This window comes from Dama dama, chromosome 11 (genome assembly GCF_033118175.1).
Source record: "Dama dama isolate Ldn47 chromosome 11, ASM3311817v1, whole genome shotgun sequence".
Taxonomy (NCBI): domain Eukaryota; kingdom Metazoa; phylum Chordata; class Mammalia; order Artiodactyla; family Cervidae; genus Dama; species Dama dama.
In genome coordinates this window covers 100,427,922-100,446,432 of record NC_083691.1, presented here as the reverse complement: position 1 = coordinate 100,446,432, position 18,511 = coordinate 100,427,922, and the positions used below count along the sequence as shown (strand labels likewise).

At 55.0% G+C, this 18,511-nt stretch overlaps 1 protein-coding gene across 2 annotated transcripts in view; it reads left to right on the top strand.

Moving 5' to 3' along the window:
* The window catches only part of KCNIP3 (potassium voltage-gated channel interacting protein 3), a 97,319-nt gene extending 85,894 nt beyond the window's left edge, over positions 1–11,425 (top strand). For both annotated transcript variants that reach the window (XM_061156334.1, XM_061156335.1), the window contains 5 exons: positions 40–110; positions 8,049–8,156; positions 8,884–8,988; positions 9,653–9,715; positions 10,217–11,425. In XM_061156334.1, coding sequence (XP_061012317.1) covers positions 40–110; positions 8,049–8,156; positions 8,884–8,988; positions 9,653–9,715; positions 10,217–10,264 — 395 coding nt within the window. In that variant the 3' untranslated portion in view covers positions 10,265–11,425. The remainder of the gene's footprint in view (positions 1–39; positions 111–8,048; positions 8,157–8,883; positions 8,989–9,652; positions 9,716–10,216) is intronic.
* The last annotated feature ends 7,086 nt before the right edge of the window (positions 11,426–18,511 follow it).

Genomic DNA, 18,511 nt, shown 5'->3' with positions numbered 1-18,511 from the left:
CAGCCTGGACACTCCCAGCCTCGCGCTTGGTCTCCCTAGATGCCACCACCTACGCACACTTCCTCTTCAACGCCTTCGACGCCGATGGGAACGGGGCCATCCGCTTTGAGGTAGGTCCCTGTCAACCCCTCCCGCATCCCCAGCTCCTGCATCTCCCAGATGTGGTACCACCCCCTCGGGGCCGTCCAGAGGCTCAGACGTGACCCTGGTGTCAGCGGCCCGATGGGTCACCCAGGAAACACATGGACTCTGCGTGGCTGGCCCTGGGCCTGATTGAAGTCGGGGTAATTCGAGTTTGCTGTCTGGCCATCCTATTCTCAGCCTTTCCTTCCAGCCCTGCCAAGCCACGGTGCACTGAGGTGGTAGTGACCCAATGGAAATTTGCATTTGAAAAGGGAGCAAGGTTTAACTAGAGGTCTGCGCCCAGAATTTACCCCTTTGCCCCCAAATAGGCAGAGCATCCCTGCCTGAACAGGCTTGGGGGTCATGCCAGCCACAATGTGAGGCAGGCTCGTGCTCCCCACCACTGGGAAAGCAGCCCCCTGCCCCCAGGAGGGCCCTGCCTGGGCTCTGAGCAGGCAGCACATGGGCCCCACCGACACCCGGCCACACAGCATCAGTTGAGAGAGGCCCCAGCCGCGGAGCCCAGGTCCCTAAAAATAGCTGCAGGCAAAAAGCTGAAACCTCTTTGGAGAGGAAAACCTTGCTGAGAGCCGGGCTTAATCAATAACCACCCAGCTCGGCTTCCAAGGCCAAGGGCAGCTGACCGGAAAGTGAGAGAGAAAGCCCCTGGACCGGCCAGGGTAATAGCCCGAGATTCCGCTCAGCTTCCCTTTATGCTCGCATCCAGCCTGGCTCACTGACATCGGGCCGGGCGGGGCGGCCCAAGGGCATCGCCAGCTCTGTGACCACAGGGGCCCCACCCTCCCTGGACCACACTTGTAATGTGCCTGTGAAGTCACAGTGCTTTCAGCTTTTCTGTTTTCAGTTCTGCCTGCACATGGTAAAATTACAGTCGGTCCAAAGGAGTCAACAGGGAAAACTCACTGTCCTCCCTGGCCCCACCCCAGCCTCCACCGTGACCAGGTTCTCGCATGTCCTGGGAGAGGCACCTGAGGCTCCTGGGAGGGAAGTGCCAGAAGCAGTTGTGTGGCCCGCCCAGCCAGGGCTTTGATGAGGGCTTCTCTTGTTCAGAGGTCGGATGACCAGACCGCGTAGCAAGGCCCTGGCACGGTACCGGGTGTCAGGACGGTCTCTGTCAAGCTCCTGTGGCCGCTGCTCTCACCGTGGTCCCTTTGAAGCGGTCGATGGTGGGTCTTGTTGGGGGCACTGCAGTCGCTGAGTTGGGGATGCTGGTGCTGATCCCCTTCTGCTCGGCACCTTAGAAGGTTGTGCATCTCTGGCATGAAATTAATTCCTCAGGTTCCTTCCAGGGAAGTTTGTTGACCGTGACGACCTTCATTGTTCACCTTCAGGATCTTGATATCAGAGCTCTGCTCTAGGAAGCCTTCTTGGGGTGTACCTCTCAGGGACCTTCCACTAGGCAGGGCCTATTCCCGGGTGCACCACAGTGGGGACCCCTGTGGTCAGGAAGGATCTGGAGGGGATGGGGTGAGGGGACACTCAGCCCACCTCGCCGCTTCAGACCAAACGTCTCAACACGCCCGTGAAACCGAAAGTCAGGGGCCTTCCTTGGTGGTCCAGTGGTTAAGCATCCACCTTCCAATGCAAGAGACGTGGGTTCGATCCCTGGTCAGGAAACTCAGATCTCACATGCTGTGGGGCAACTAGGACCCAATGCAGCCAAAAATGAAAATAAATACATGAATATTTTATTTTTTTTATTTTTTTGAATATTTTAAAACAAGACAAAGAACCCAGAAAGTCAGATCTGCTTATCAATATTTACAACGATTCAAATCCTTTTTGTATATTCTTGAGATAAGACACATGTTAAGTAGAGTTTACTGATATGGTAGCTATGACAAACCTAGACAGCATCTTAAAAAGCAGAGACAAAAAAAAGCAGAGACATCACTTTATGGATAAAGGTCTGTATAGTCAAAGCTATGGTTTTTCCCGGTAGTCGTGTGCAGAAGTGAGACCATAAAAAAGGCTGAGCACTGAAGAATTGATGCTTTGGAACTGTGGTGCTGGAGAAGACTCTTGGGCGTCCCTTGGACTGCAAGGAGATCAAACCAGTCCATCCTAAAGGAAATCAACCCCGAAAGTTCATTGGAAGGACTGATGCTGAAGCTGAAGCTCCAGTCCTTTGGCCACTTGATGCAAAGAGCTGACTCACTGATGCTGAGAAAAATTGAGGGCAAGAAGAGAAGGGTGAGACAGAGGATGAGATGGTTGGATGGCATCACCGTCTCAATGGACATGAGTTTGAGCAATATCCAGGCGGTAGTGAAGGACAGGAAAGCCTGGCATCCTGCAGTTCATGGGGTCGAAAAGAGTTGAACCTGACTTAGAGACAACGACGACCACAAAGTTGACGTGAACAGCCTTCTTTTGCACTGGGAAAATGAACTGATGTTTGAAATGGTGTTAAAATATTTTTTAATTAAAAGAACACTCTGGAAAGTACTAAATACCTGTAACTTACAAACACCCACTTTTGACGTAGTAAGTATACCTTAATCTCATGTGCACTTCATGGGATTATATAGACTTTTTTTGGCCGTTCTGGGTCTTCACTGCTGCACAGACTTTTCTCTAGTGGCGAGCAGGGGATCCTCTGTAACGGCACTCCACAGGCTTCTTATTGCAGAGGCTTCACTTGTTTCAGAGCGCGGGCCCTAGGCTCCTGGGCTTCAGTAGTGGTTGCAGATGGGCTCGGTAGTTGTGGTTCCTGGGCTCTAGAGCACAGGCGCAGCAGTTGTGTGCATGGGCTTAGCTGCTCTTTGGCCTGTGGGGTCTTCCTGGCAGGGACTGAACCCACATCTCCCACACTGGCAGGTGGATTCTTTACCACTGAGCTACCAAGGAAGCCCAGATTTCTTATCCTTTGTTAAAATATGTACACTCAGTGGACAAGTAATATCAAAGTATGTATATGCTATTTAAATATATATATCTAAATCTCAAAAAAGTGAAAGAAAGATAACACCATTTCTCCTTTCCTGTATCTTCATTTTCTTCACTTATACACACACAAGACCTTCAGGCTCCAGTAGACTTATAGGGCGTGCTTTGGAAAAACAGCAATTACCACCTGCAGACGCACCTCCTTTGTTTTAGCTGCCTGTCACTATCTGTCTCCTTGTTGCCTAATAGTATCCTTTTATTGCTGCTTCTCAGCTGCCCAGTTTAGATGCTGTCCCTTGGCTCTGCAGGAGTGAGGAGTTGGGTCTCCCCCACACACACCCCTTGCCCATCCCCTGGCTTTCCAGAACTATGCAATTCAGATTGGATAAGCACTCTTGGTTTTCCCCTGATGTGAATTTGTTCCCCAGCTGAGCCTGTCAGTGAACTGTGATTACGTTTCCCTTGCCTGCACAGATTTTTCTTTTGCCTACAGTTAACAGTCATTTGGCTGGTGTCTGGCATCACCGACTCGATGGATGTGAGTTTGAGCAAGCTCTGGGAATTGGTGATGGACAGGGAAGCCTGGTGTCCTTAGGGGTCACAAAGATTCGGACACGATTGAGTGACTGAACTGAACTGTGACCTTACCAGTAATTCACCCTTGACTCTTTTGCAGTCGTCTCAATGAACATCTGCCTAGCCTCTGACCAGCTCCGTCATCATGGCACTGATGGTCCTCTGTGGACCTCTTCCCCTCTCTCCTGGGTTGGGTCTTCTGGTTCTGGACTCCTTCGTCTTCTTCCTTGCTTTTCTTTCTCTGCAAAAGCTCGGGAGGTGCTGTGCTCATTTGCTCCAGTCGTGTCTGAAGCACAGCTGTGACCCCGTGGACTGTAGCCCATCAGGCTCCTCTGTCCGTGGGATTTCCCAGGCCAGAATACTGGAGTGAGTTGCCATGCCCTCCTCCAGGGGATTTTCCTGATCAAACCCTCCTCTGCTGGATTGCAGGCAGATTCTTTACCGCTGAGCCACCAGAGAAGCTCCTTTCAAAAGCATATCTTTCAGGAATTTCCTACAAAAGACTACACCGGAGGTCATTTCTGAGCCTTTAGACACCTGCAAGTACCTTTGTTCTGTCCTTCCTCTTTTTGTTTGTTAAATTTATTTATTTGGCCCGTTGGGTCTCAGTTGTGGGCACGTGGGATTTTCCACTGTGGCACGTGGGCTTAGTTGCTCTGCAGCATATAGGATCCTAGCTCCCTGACCCTGGATTGAACCTGTGTCCCCAGCATTGCAGGGCAGAGACTTAACCTCTGGACCACCAGGGGAGTTATTCCGTTCCCACTCTTGTTTGACCTGTTGTATGGAACCAGAGCTCTGGTAGACGCTGTTTCCTACTGATGCCTGACCCTGTGGACAGGACCTGATTTTGTGATTGCTGTAGTTTCGGTTTGGCTTTGTTTTTCTCTCTGGAAGCTCACAGGATCCTGTCATTGCACCCATTTTCTGAGATGGCTTGTGATAGTCCAGCCACACCTTGGGCTGTTTGCCTTCATTGTTAGGTCCTTAGCAGGACCTGGACAATCACAGCCTTCCCCTTTATCCCCTCTTGGACACACCCCCTCCATTTCCTCAGCCTCTTCCAGGAACTTCTGCTGGTCGAGTTTCAGTCCCTCTGGAGTGGACCGCTCATTATCCGCTTTTCTCTTCTCTTTTCCAGTTTGGCCTTTTCAGGCTGCTTTATGGAAGATTCCACGTGCTTTTCAAACCCTTCTTCTGAGTCTGTCATTTTGTTTTCTCATTTTTAATTCCCAAGAGCTCTTTCTTGTTCCCAGTGCTGACTTAAAAAAAATGTACAACCTGAGTTGTTGTTAAGTCTCCAAGTCATATCCGACTCTTGGCAACCCCATGGACTGTAGCCCGCCAGGCTCCTCTGTCCATGGAATTCGCTAGGCAAGAATACTAGAGTGGGTTGCCCTTTCCTTCACCTGGGTATCTTCCCAACCCAGGGCTCGAACACACATCTCCTGTATTGGCAGGCACTGAGTCATGGGCTTCTCATAAAAAAAAAAAAAAATAAACTACAACCTGAGAGTTGTGAGTTAAGTTTCATTTGGGAACAAAAATGAGGACTATAGCCAGGGAAGCAGCATTTCAGATAACCCTGAAATACTGCTCCAAGGAGGTAGGAGATGTTGTTGTTCAGTCACCCAGTGTCCGACTCTTTGTGACCCCATGGACGCAGCATGCCAGGCCTCCCTGTCCCTCACCATCTCCCGGAATTTGCCCAAGTTCGTGTTCATTGCATCAGTGATGCTCTCCAGCCATCTCATCCTCTGACGCCCTCTTCTCATCCTGCCCTCCATCTTTTCCAGCATCAGGGACTTTTCCAAAGAGTTGTCTGTTCACATCAGATGACTAAAACACTGGAGTTTCAGCTTCAGCATCAGTCCTTCCACTGAACATTCAGGGTTAATCTCCATTAAGATTGATGGTTTGATGTTCCTTGCTGTTCAAGGGACTTTCAGGAGTCTTCTCCAGCACCACAGTTCAAAAGCATTGATTCTTTGGCATTCTGCTTTCTTTACAGTCCAGCTCTCACAACTGTACGTGACCACTGGGAAGACCATGGCCTTGACTATACTGACCTTTATCGGCAGAGTCATGTCTCTGCTTTTCAGCACACTATGTTTGTCATCATTTTCCTGCCAAGAAGCAATCGTCTTCTGATTTCATGGCTGCAGTCACCGTCCATGGTGATTTTGGAGCCCAACAAGAGGAAATCTGTCACTACTTCCACCTTTTCCCCCTCTATTTGCCGTGCAGTAATGGGGCCGGATGCCATGATCTTTATTTTTAAAAATTATTCAGTCTTAAGCTGGCTCTTTTACTCTCCCGCTTCACCCTCATCAAGAGGCTCTTTAGTTTCTCTTCGCTTTCTGCCATTAGAGTGGTATAATCTGCGTATCTGAATTGTTGATGTTTCTGATGTAGGTCAGTATATATGTGATTTTGGTGAAGGGGGAGTACATGCAATCAAGCACATATTTTTTTGCAGAAGGTTTCTGATAGTCATGGGCTTCCCTGGTGGCTCAGATGGTAAAGAATCTGCCTGCAATGCAGGAGACCCAGGTTCTATCTCTGGCTTGGAAATATCCCTGGAGAAGGGAATGGCTACCCAACTCCAGTATTCTTGCCTGGGAAATCCCGTGGACAGAGGAGCCTGGCAGGCTACAGTCCTTGGGGCTGCAAAGAATCCGACACAACTGAGTAACTAACACTTTGACTTTCTGCTAGTCACAAGGAGCAGTCACCATGAAAGGATTTCAGTGCTTTTCTAGACATAAGGAGATACAAGAGTCAGACTCATAAAATTGGCTCCTGAAAATACACCTAACTGTCTGAAGACCTGTCCTGCCAGTTTTTCCCAGAGCACAGAGTGCCTCATTTCTGCTCTCCACCCTGAAGTCCTTTCAGGGGGTGTTGAAAGTCAGCAGCTGCAGCAGCACATGACTTAATCTTTGTAAAGATGGGTGGCAAGTGCCCGTTTGTAGTTGACATCAAGTGTTCCTTTTTAATAGCATCCTATTCTCACTGTTGTTATTCGGTCGCTGAGTCATGTCCAACTCTTTTGAGACCCCATGGATTGTAGCCCACCAGGCCTCTCTACTGGAGGGGGTTGCCGTTTCCTCCTACAGGGGGTCTTCCTGACACAGGGATCAAACCCGCATCTCCTGGGTTGCAGGCAGCTTCTTTACCACTGAGCCACCAGGGAAGCCACTCTCATTGTAAGGATGCCAGATTTCTAATCTCTGAATCTAATAGTTTCTGTGAAAAAAAAATTTTTTTTTTTTTGGTTCTGGAATAATTTTTATTTCTTCAAAACTGCTTTTCTCAGTTTTCCTTAGTCTTTGTTTCTCATGATACAGGCTTCCTGTGATCAAGAAAATCTAAAAGTTGAATGAGGGGCTTCCCTGTTGGTCCAGCGGTTAGGGCTTGACACTTCCACTGCTAGGGCCCAGGTTTGACCTCTGGTTGGGGAAACTAAGATCCCACAGGGATGTGGTGCAGCCAAAAATAAACACTAAACCCTGAGTGGGGCCCTTGGAGCAGGCCCTGTCCCTTCAGTCTGCTGTCCCCGACTCCCCACCTTCAGGACAGCCCCTCTCAGCTCCCCTTCTTTTGGAGCAGCCTGGGAGACCCTGTCGGGCAGGAAGGGCTTTATCTGCGCACCTTCTGGAAGTGACAGGAAAGAACTGTTTTCCGTCAAGTGTTCTAACAAAACAGTTGAAGTTTTCACACAAAGCCATCTGAACGTTCGAATCTTGTCACATTAGTGATAATCTGTCCTATCTCAGACGTGGCCGTGCACGGGCACAGGAGGACCCCAGAGCCGTTGGTTTAGTCTCTCGGGTGTGGTTCTTCAAGCACTCTGGGGTGCAGACACTCGATACAGTGAACAGAGCGCCCTCTTCACGAAAGGAGCACCCTCAGGCCTCCTCTGTCAGTGGCAGTGCGCTAAATGGGTCTCACACACCAAACGCTCAGGAATTCCCTGGCGCCCAGCGGTTAGACCTACACGCTTTCAGTGCCGAGGGCCTCAGTTTGATACCTGGTCAGGGAACTAAGATCTCAAAGCTTCGCAAAAAAACAAAAAAACAAAAGTCATACATTTGAACGTCTTTTATTTGAGACGAACAGTACCAGCCACCATGCCATACCCAGCACACACACACACACACACACACTCACACACTCACACTCACACTCACACACCCGCACACACTCACACTCGCGCACACACACACTCACACACACAGACACACACACTCTCTCACACTCGTACACACACGCACACACTCACACACACACTCGCACACACTCACACTGTACCCACCTGATGGGCACCACCACCCTCCCCCCGGTCTGTGACGGAGGCGCCTCACCTACACAGACGTGCTCTTCAGTGGGAGCCACACAGCAAACTGGAAATAGAACCCGCCACCCTTTCTCCACAGGACTTTGTGGTTGGTCTCTCCATCCTGCTGCGAGGAACAGTCCATGAGAAGCTCAAGTGGGCCTTTAACCTCTATGACATTAACAAGGATGGCTACATCACCAAAGAGGTACGGGAGTGTCTGGGGAGCTGAGGGTAGCCTGTCTGCCCGCTCCACACCCCTAACCTCTTTCCGCGTCTCTCTCACTGCCCTCATTTCCCGTTTCCTCTCCCTGTCCAAGGACAGAGCACCCAGCCCGCTGTCGGCGGGGACAGCGGCCTGGAGCTGTCCTCCTCTCCCAGGCTCTCGGGCCTGGATACCTGGGTGTGCAGAGTGTGGAGCTTGTGTGCCCCTCACCACACATCCCCGTCCGCTTCAACAAGGTCCCCGGTCACTGTTTCTTACGGCGAGGGCGTGTGGGAGACCCGCGTGGAGAAGCTGGAGGCAGGGGTCGGGAGCTGGCCTCGGTTCCCAGCTATCAAGGGAGGACAGTGTGGTCCCTTAAGGAAGGGTGTCAGCGGGCCCACCGTCCAGTTTTGTTTGGCCCAAACACTCTTTTATTTGTGTTAACAATAGTTGCTATTCATATACAAAAAAAAAGTTTTTCATATACAAAAAAGAGTGTTTGGCTGGAACACTCTTTTTGTATATGGAATAGCTACTTTTCGTATAGTGTCAAATTCTAGAGCCTGCACATAAAAACCTATCTCCAGATGCCCTGGAGAGTCAGAAGCTTGCGCTGGGCAGACCGGATGGGGGTGAGCCTGTCTCTCTTGGCTCGTGCAACCTCACCCTCTCACCCACCTGGCAGCCAGGCTCATGCCAGCCCCTCCGCCCTCCCCTCGCTCCCCCGCAGGAGATGCTGGCCATCATGAAGTCCATCTATGACATGATGGGCCGCCACACCTACCCTATTCTGCGAGAGGACGCGCCACTGGAGCACGTGGAGAGGTTCTTCCAGGTGAGCGCGCAGGGAAGGGGCCGCCAGGAGAGGAAGGAAGGGGCTTTCACCCTCGGGGCCCGCTGCTCCCCTCTGTGAGCCTTCCTGCTCCCACGGGAGGTGCAACTCCCGTCCCCCGTCTGGCTGACTGAATGAATTAAAACCATCCCTTTGCCCCCCATCTGCTGAACCTCATCTCAGAGCAGTCAGGCTCATGGATTCCCAGTCAGCCGACACCCCCGGCAAGAGCCTCTCCCGCCCCCTGCCGCCCCATCTCCACCAGGGACTTCTCTTCGAGGGGAGGGGGTCGGGGTCACTGGGGGACTGAGGCTCCATCTCCCGCTTCCTGAGGGCCCTCAGCCGCTCCACCTCCCCAGCTGCCTGTCAGGGAGGTGAGGGGGTCCGTGAGCATGGGGGTGCATTCCGGGAGGTGTGAGCTCGGGAACGCTGCTGGGAGGTGGCTGAGGTTGGGGGTGGTCTGGGGAGACACCAGAGTGGCTGGCGTGTGGTGTAGGTGGAGGAAAGGGCGCTTTATGTGGCCTGGATCCCAGGGAGGGGCCCGAGGGGACGGGCTGGGGTGGAGGGCACACGCCCAGCCACCCACCCACTGCCATGTCCTCAGGCCTGGGGCAGGGAGCGGCCCCAGTGGGACACAGCCTCACTGAGGGCATGGCTTGAGTTGCAGAAAATGGACCGGAATCAGGATGGGGTGGTGACCATCGACGAGTTCCTGGAGACCTGTCAGAAGGTAGGCAGCATCAAGGCTCGGGAACCCCTGGGTCCCGCCCCTGCCGGTGCCCTCCTCAGCTCAGACTTCCGACATCCTCTTGCACTGTTTCACCGGAGCCCATCAGAGAGGACAGACGTGGGGCCCTGACGACCGGGTCACGCTGTGGGAAGGAGCCTGGAGTGCCCCCTACCCCGGCCTTGCGGCTGACCGTCCTCTGCAGAGTGCTTTCAGGGGGCAGGACGCTGGGCCTCCACCTGCCTCCCTCCCCCCGGTTACCCTGGCCTGCACCTGGGTGGGTGGGGGTTGTCCATCAGTGGTTAACAGCTCCCAGACCGACTGGCTGTCAGACCCTGGAGCTGGAGACAGGCTCTGCCTCACCGGCTCGTCCTTCGTCCAATAAGGCGGGCAGAGTTCCTGGAAGGTCTCAGGTGCCTAATGAGACTTTGAGCACGTTGAGGCTGGATATGGGCCCCACCCGCCCAGGGCTGACCAGGCCTCTCGTCCTCTGTCTCCACGCAGGACGAGAACATCATGAGTTCCATGCAGCTGTTCGAGAACGTCATCTAGGACTTGTGCGTGGGGAAGGTGGAGGGGTTGCTGAGTGGCTGTCGCCACCTCTGCCCCCAAAGAAACCTCAGTCCTGCCAGGAGCAACCTCCATGAGAAACTTTTTTCTAATATATTTGCACAAAGTGAATAGTTTGCTCCACACACACACACAAACATTCCCCCCCCCCTACACACACACACCCTTCATCTGGGCTGGCAGGTGGGGGGACAGAGGTGAGAAAGGGGCCAGGTCTGGCTGGGAGCTGAGTCCGGGGCATGAGAGCCACACAGCTCCCAGCACCTGCCCCCCAGGCCTCTGGGTGGACAGCTGAAAGAGAGGCGTCTTCAGGCCGCCAGCCACTGGGTCATCTACAGGTGAGGATCCAGCCTCCACAGCTAAGGCCCCAGCCCTGTGAGCCCACTTGCCCGCCCCTCCCTTCTGCCGCCCTTCTTTCCCCCTACACTCACAGGCCCCGGGGGCTGCTCTGACCTGCTTGTCCCCCAGCCACTCCCTGCCCACCAATGACCCTTCCAGAATGGCCCTCAGCTCAGGACCCCAGAGGGGCAGCGCAGGGTCAAGGGAATTCAGCCCAGGAAAGAGGTGGCACTTAGAGCCTGCTGCTTCCTGGAACCGCTCTCCTGGGTGTCAGGACACCCACCGTCCACTGAGCTGGTGTGAGCCCCAGTGGGGACGCACCAGCGGGCACTGCTCTCCCCCACCCAGTAAGGGGGCTTCCAGTCTGGGGACTGGGTTTCTTGGTGGGAATCTGACGGGACCTCTCTGCCAATGCTGCCTCCCTCGCCCCAGCTGGCTCAGTGAGGGCACAGCAGGGGTCGCTGCCCACAGCCCTCAGGTACCCAGGTCATCATTCAGGGGTCCTGAGAAGGTCCCAGGGCTCAGGGCCTGGCAGCCAGGGAGCCCAGGGGCCAAGCAGGCCTGGGAAGGGGCTTCTCTCTCCTGTTGGCCCCCAGCTCCCTTGCCCCCCCCCCCCCAGCTTAGATGAGCCCCCCTCTTCGTGGTCAGGGTCCTGGAGCCATGTGGCCTCCCCTCCGCACTCAGGCTCACCCCAGCCCCATGCACAAAGCACAGAAGCTCAGGCTGCAGCCCCCGAGGGGAGCCCAGACAGTCTGCTTTTCAGGGCCAGGCCTCCCGGTGGGCTGAGGCTCGGGCCCCACCTGCCGGCATCAAGAGGCCGTCGGGGTTCTGGGGGAGTCGTTCTGTGCCTCCGAGCGGTGTGTGGGGGCGGGGGGGCCCTCCCCCGACTCCCCGAGCCCAGCCCAGCTCACTAACATTCAAAAGCACAAACCCCTGGGATTCTGCTTGGCCGGGTCCTGCCCTGAGGACCGAGGCTGGCGTCGGCCGGAGCCCAGCGCCGCTAGGGGGCGCGGGGCAGAGGGGCAGGTCAGCAGAAGCCCGCGGGAGCGGGGCTGCGCCCCCAAGCCCAGGCCGCCCGGGAGGGGCGCAGCCTCACACCAGAAGCCCGCGGGAGCGGGGCTGCTCGCCGCACCAACCCCACCCCCAGGCCGCCCGGGAGGGGCGCAGCCTCGGGCCCACGGCCAGTCCCAGGAACGTTCCCGATCATACATTCCATCGGCTACAGCCCCCGTCCGTGCCCGGGCCTGGCCTCAAGATGAGCGGGGACCTGCGAGGAAGGACGGGGCGGCGGAGGCCGTGGAGATGGGCTGGCTGGGAGATGGGACCCCTGGGCACCACACATGGGCGGCCCCCCTTGGAGTTGCACTGACACCCCACCTCCAGTCTGAATGGGGCTCCCTCCCCCTCCCCGGGGAGGGGGACATCAGCGTTCCCTGGCTCAGGGATCTTCTCCCCGCCCCCACCCCCGGCCCTCAGCCCAGCCCTCCCCGCTGGCGTGGCTTTGCTTCTGAGGGCCCGCGGCCAAAGCAGAGGGTCACGGCCACCACGCTCTGCCCTCCCCACCTTGGCCTTGGGCCAGACGGGCTGCACATGCCCCTGGAGGGGTCTGCCTCCCATGCTGGGACACGGGCTGGCCGCATGTCTGCATGGCAGAAGTGTCTCCCTTGGGCACGGCCGAGGAGGGTGGTGCCTGTTCTCAGCGCCCACCAGTATTCAGTCCTGTATATTTTAATAAAATAAAGTTGACAAAGGAGAGCGATTCTTGCTGGCTTTATCCTGACTCTCGTCCAGCCTCTCCCATCCCTGCTGCAACAGGCTGCTGCCCAGAGATGAGCTGGTAAATGTTTAACATTCCCTGAATTGTCTAAGATCCCAGTGTACAGCCCCTGAAAGCAGAGTCAGGAAGAAGGGCCCACGGCTGGGAAGCCTCTGTGAGAAGCTCCAGCCCTCCAGCCTGTATACGGAGCCGTGAGGCAGGGTAACTCCTTGAGGTGCCACTGTGTTTCGTTCCCAGGTTTTTTTCTTCCAGTTCTAAGAAGTCATTTCTGCCTATCCCCTTGGCTAGAGGGTGCAGGTCACAGGCCAGAAGCACAATTTGCCTGAAGACATCTTCCTTTCTTGGTTGTAGTTTTGAAAATCTAAACTCAGTGCAGGTTATGCCAGGGGAAGGGCAATGAGAAGCTTCCGGGGAGGAGAAGTGAAAGAAGTCAAAAATGCAAGTGTGAGTTGCTCAGTTGTGTCTGACTCTGCAATCCCACAGACCATAGCCCACCAGGCTGCTCTGTCCGTGGGATTCTCCAGGCAAGAATACTGGAGCGGGTTGCCATTCCCTTCTCCACGGATCAAAGACAGGTCTCCTGCGTTGGAGGCAGATTCTTGACTGTCTGAGCCACCAGGGAAGCCCCAATTCAGGGATGGCGGTTCTGAGCATCTGGCAGCGCTTCAAGGGCCAGACCCCAAGCCATGTGACGTCACCTCCACTGTGAACACAGATCTAATCCTCCATGAGTCACCAGATGTGGCTGATGGGAATCTCATCAATAACCAGGAGGACTGACAGCAGAAGCCCCGTTCTACCACCAGACACACCGCAGGCTGCAGGCTCCCGGACTGCCAGGGTCCCGATGCAATCCAGGCAGGGAGCCCTGACCTTGCTGCCTGGGATGGGTTGTCTTGCAGTTCCATGGGCTGGTCCCTGCACTGCGGACACCTGCCCTGGCCACAGCCTTCTGGGCACGGATGGGGAAGCTGGCTTAAAGGTGTTACGACAACCCTCAGCCATTGAAGACCGGAGCCTGTGCTTGGACCCAGGCAGGAGGCTCCAGGCTGGGTGTAAGTAAGCACTGAAGTGCCCACTCCATGATCGGCCACAGAGCTCAGTGAGGTGGGCCATGTCTCTAAGGCCCGTGTCTCTAAAGCATGGGGCCCACGCTTTGCTTCTGGGGCTTTCTATTTTATCTTAAACCTGTCAGTTTACCTGGGTGAGCCGCAGTTGCCTTATCTGTAAAATGAGCAGAAAAACAATCCTCTGGAACTTCCCTGGTGGCCCAGCGGTTAAGACTTTGCCTTCCAGTGCAGGAGACACAGGAGACTCGGGTTCAATCCCTGGGTCGGGAAGATCCCCTGGAGAAGGAAATGGCAACCTGCTCCAGTCTTCCTGCCTGGAGAGTCCCATGGATGGAGGAGCCTGGGGTCGCAGACAGTTGTACATAACTGAGCCCACACACGCAGTCATAAACATGAGCGTCCTTCTTTCTTGTCCTACCGAGTTTCATGCACTTTTTCCCCTTTCTATCGGAGGGTGACTCATACCAATAAACCACCAGAGGAAGGACAGACATTTCAGAAGTTTCCAGGGGCTGCAAATGAATCTGTGACGGTCCCCAGTTTCCCTGGGAACCCCAAGGCCCATTTAGGAGTCAGCCAGCTAAGGACGGGCAGGCAGGCAGAGCCGTCAGTGTGCCCCACCCCCCTGCCGCCACTCACTGCGTGGCCATGCTGCCCCGCCCAGGCTCCCGAGCCAGCACTTAGCATCCCAAGTCCCTGCTTGACTCACAAGCCTTTATAGAACGGGCTGGGAAAAGGGCCACAGGCATTGAGTAAGGCACCCATACTCTTCCTCCACCCAGCTCTGCAGCACAACCTTCCAGGGCAATGCCAGTCTGTGATTTAGAAGATCTGTGGTTCCTCTTCCTCTTCCATCTGTGGTTCCTCTTCCTCTTCCATCTGTGGTTCCTCTTCCTCTTCCATCTGTGGTTTTGTGTGTGAATGCATTTACTTGCTCAGTTGTGCCCGACACTTTGCGACCCCATGGATTGCAGCCCCCCAGGCTCCTTTGTCCATGGGATTCTCCAGGCAAGAATACTGGAGGGAGTTGCCATTTCCTTCTCCCAGTGATCTTCCCAACCCAGGGACTGAAACCAAGTCTCCTGCATTGGCAAGCAGATCCTTTACCACTGAGCCAAGTCCTTCTCTGTCCATTTCTTCAGTCGCTGTCGAGTCTGACTCTTTGCTACCCCATGGAGTGCAGCACACCAGGCTTCCCTGTCCTTCACCAACTCCTGGAACTTGCTCAAACTCATGTCCATTGAGTTGGTGATGCCATCCAACCATATCCTCTGTCGCCCCCTTCCCCTGCTTCTGTCCATCACCTCTGGTTCCAAGTGCTATGCTTTCAATCTACCACCAGGGGGCGGCAGCACCACACCTGCCTCTTCACTCATTTCCTGCCCTCAGGTCCCCTGGGAAGCTTCTTGGAAGGGAAGCTACTTGTCATTTCTTTTAAGATCCTGAAGACATTTCATATCCCAGCCTTTCTCCACTGGGTGCTGGGAGTAAGACATACTATCGACTCTATTTTGTTAACTAGGACACACAACTCTCATGAGACTGCATAACTGTTACCACACAGAGCTGACTTCATTCCAACCCAAAGCACATACCGTATACGTTTGGATTACTCAGGCTAACTTAACCTACTAGGCTTCCCCCTCCCCTTTTCTCTCCTTTTCTCTCTCCCTTTTTCTTTTCTTTCTTTCTTTCTTTTCTTTTCTTTTTTTTTTTTGGCTGCCCTGCATGAAGGATCTTAGTTCCCCAACTAGGGATCAAACCTATGCCCCCTGCAATGGAAATGCAGAGTCTTAACCACTGGGCCAGCCAAGGAAGTCCCAAGGCTTCTGAAATCCTGAAAAGTAGCTTGAAGAGCCCACTCAGGCCCTTCCCAGGGGAGGTCTAGAAGGCTGAACAGGAGACCGCACTGCAGGAGAAACGCCTGGGCTGCCTGAGACCCCAAGGGGGTCTTGCGTCTGTTTGGGTGGGATTCCTGCCCACCAGGCAAGGGCGTCCCTGTGACCTTCCCTGCTCCTTCCAAGTTCCAAGTTCCCAGGTCTGCACAAAAGGAGGCATCATTCTCCCTCTAGTAACACCATCCACACACCGGGTGTGGGCCGTGTTGTCAGGAGACCACAGTCGACAAGCCACAGGCTTTGCCTTGGGAAACTCGAGTCTGTGGGATCACCAAAGGCAGTGATTCGGGCCATGAGGGCAGCTATAGGCTGGGGACCAAGCTTGCCGCAGAGGACTGCAGGGGGCTGGGGCCTCCCACAGAGCTGTGGATAAAACAAGAGGAAACAGGTTCCAGGTGAGCAGTTGAGGAGCCCGCCACAGAGTAGCGGGGCATCCCCGACCGCGCAGCAGTAAAAAATCCACCTGCAGTGCAGGAGCCGCAGGAGACACAGGCTCAACCCCTGGGTCGGGAAGATCCCCTGAGGAGGAAATGGCAACCCACGCCAGTATTCTTGAAGGAGAATCCCATGGAGAGAGGAGCCTGGTGGGGTTGCGAAGAGTTGGACTTGACTGAGCAACTGAGCATGCACTCATCAGAGTGGTATTCGGGCTGTCTGCTCACAGTGCTTGGAAGCCTTTATCCCCTTGTCTGTCCATCTTCCATCATGAACACAGTTCAGACTGGAGCCGTGCCACTGAGTCAGGAGGACTCTGAGACTTCACACCGGCCCTCCCCGAGCCAGGTTTTGTCATCCTAACATGGTCCCTGTTCTTTGCACTGGCCCCATCAAATTTCTCCACCTCAGTCAAGCCCCCAAGGCCATGGACACAGCTTCCAGCCCTCCGGCTGACCCACAGGGGCCCTGGCCCTTCAGGTGAGGGGGCAGCAGGGCCCGGCCAGCTCTGATGTCACGTGATCGGCTCAGATCACACGGACTTTGTCTGAAGCCGCTGGGTGCACAGAGAAAGTAGAGACTCGAGCTGCCTGCAGGATGAGCTTTTCAGGGTTCAGAAATTGGAGAGGAGAGTAGGGTATAGGTGGGCCCCAGTGCATCGGGAATGGTGCTTGTGGGCCAGAGCGGAAGCCATCGTGGCCAAGATGAGGGGACCCGGGAGAAACCGCTTAGCTCGTGGCCAGAGCTTAGCCTGTGCTTCCCTAGAGGCTCAGTGGGTAAAGAATCTGCCTGCAATGCAGGAGACAGGGGTATGATCCCTGGGTCTGGAAGATCCCCTGGAGAAGGGAACGGCTACCCACTCCAGTATTCTTGCCTGGGAAATCCCACGGACACAGGAGCCTCACGGGCTTCAGTCCACATCCGGTCACAAGAGCTGGACACGACTTAGTGATAAACCAGAGCTGAGAGGTCCCAGAGGAGGGACAGTGTAAGGGGAGTGGGCCGGGCAGGAAGGCCCAGTGTGGCCCTAGAAGATATTCAGGGCCTCTCAAGCACGGCCCTCTCTCGGGTGGTGATGACACCAGTCAGGGCTCCATCCAACCTAAAACCGTCCCCTTGACAGCTGCCCTGACTAGGGAGGGCTGCCAGTCTTAGAACTGGGCTCCCTGCCAACTGCTATGTGCCCTTTTTTTTTTTTTTTTTTTGGCCTAGCCGTGTGGCATGTGGGATCTTAATTCCCTGACCAGGGATTGAACCCATGTCCCCAGCATGGGAAGCATGGAGTCTTAGCCAGTGGACCACCCGGGAAGTCTCACTGTACGCCTCTGTATTCTGTCTGTTCCTCCAGCAGGAAAGCCCAGCTTCCCTCTAACTCACCTGCCTTTGCTGTTACAGCTCGTCCTGGGCACAGGGTTCACCTCTCTTGAACCCCTGTGGATGCAGGACTTATGTCTGCCCATCCATCCCTCTCCGTTCCCCTGGCAAGAAAAGGCCTCTGGGAACTTCTCTCCTGCTGACGCGGGTGTCTGAGGTCAGTGAAGAAGACCAGCTGGTTGGACATCAGTCTTCAGCCTCTGCAGACCCTCCCTCTTCTCCTGGGATGCCCCTCAGTCTTGCCTGGGGACCCCTCCACCCCTCTCTGTCTGTGCAGTCCTGGGGTTCACCCGACCTCCAAGGCCAGCCCAAGACAGGGGGTGCATTACCTACCCCCACAACTCTGGGGCAGGAGTGGGGGGCACCCCTTCCCAGGGAAAGCTGACGCGGTCCCGGGAAACCTCTGCTGCTGGGAATGCTTGGGAAAGACACTGTTCCCTCACTAAGGCCAGGAGATGAGCCCTAGAGCCCTGGCTCCACTGTTAGGAGCTGTGGGAACGAAGGCACGCAGAAGGGAGGGGTGAAGAGACAGAAGACAGGATTGCAGGGTTAGGGGGACGGGTCAGCCCTTGAGCTCAAAATCAAACTGCACCTTAAGCAAGTGCCCCCCTCAGTCTCTAGACCCTTTACTCATGAGAGCCACAGACAAGCTCCACCCTCCCCACAAAGCCAGTTTAAAAAAAAAAAAAGTGGGTTGACAGGCACTTTCAGCTGAAAATTCTCCATCGCTACAGCCCCTAATGTCAGGCTCAGCTGTGGGCGGTGAAGGTGCTTTCCAAACTCCAGTGGGCCCGGAGAGAGGAGGGGGCCCGGGGCCAACATGCCCAGCACTGTCTCCCCTGCCAGCCTGTGGGCGACCTTGCAAGCGTTTAGCCCTGGAGCCCCGCCCAGCACTGGCACTGCGGGAGGCACAGAGGGTGGGGATCAGTCAGTAAAACCGCTGCAAAAAAAAAAAGTAAAACCGCTGCATCTAGCAGCACAGGGGAAGGAGGCCATGGCCAAGAGCCCGGGGCTGGGGGAGCGGGCGGGGCGGCAGGTCTCAGGCCCCAAGCCTGCAGGGTCAGGGGCCAGCTCTCCCAGCACCAGGGTCAAAGTCTCTTTGAAACACTTCTGCTGGCCAGTAGCCTAGGGCATCTTGGCCGGCTTGAGCAACACTCTCCTAACCCCAAGACAACTTCTCAAAAGATAACATTCCTTCTTGATCTTGTTGTTTAGTCGCTAAGTCATGTCCCCACTCTTTGTGACCCCATGGACTGCAGCATACCAGGCTTCCATGTTCTTCACCATCTCCCAGATCTTGCTCAAACTCATGTCGATTGAGTCAGTGATGCCATCC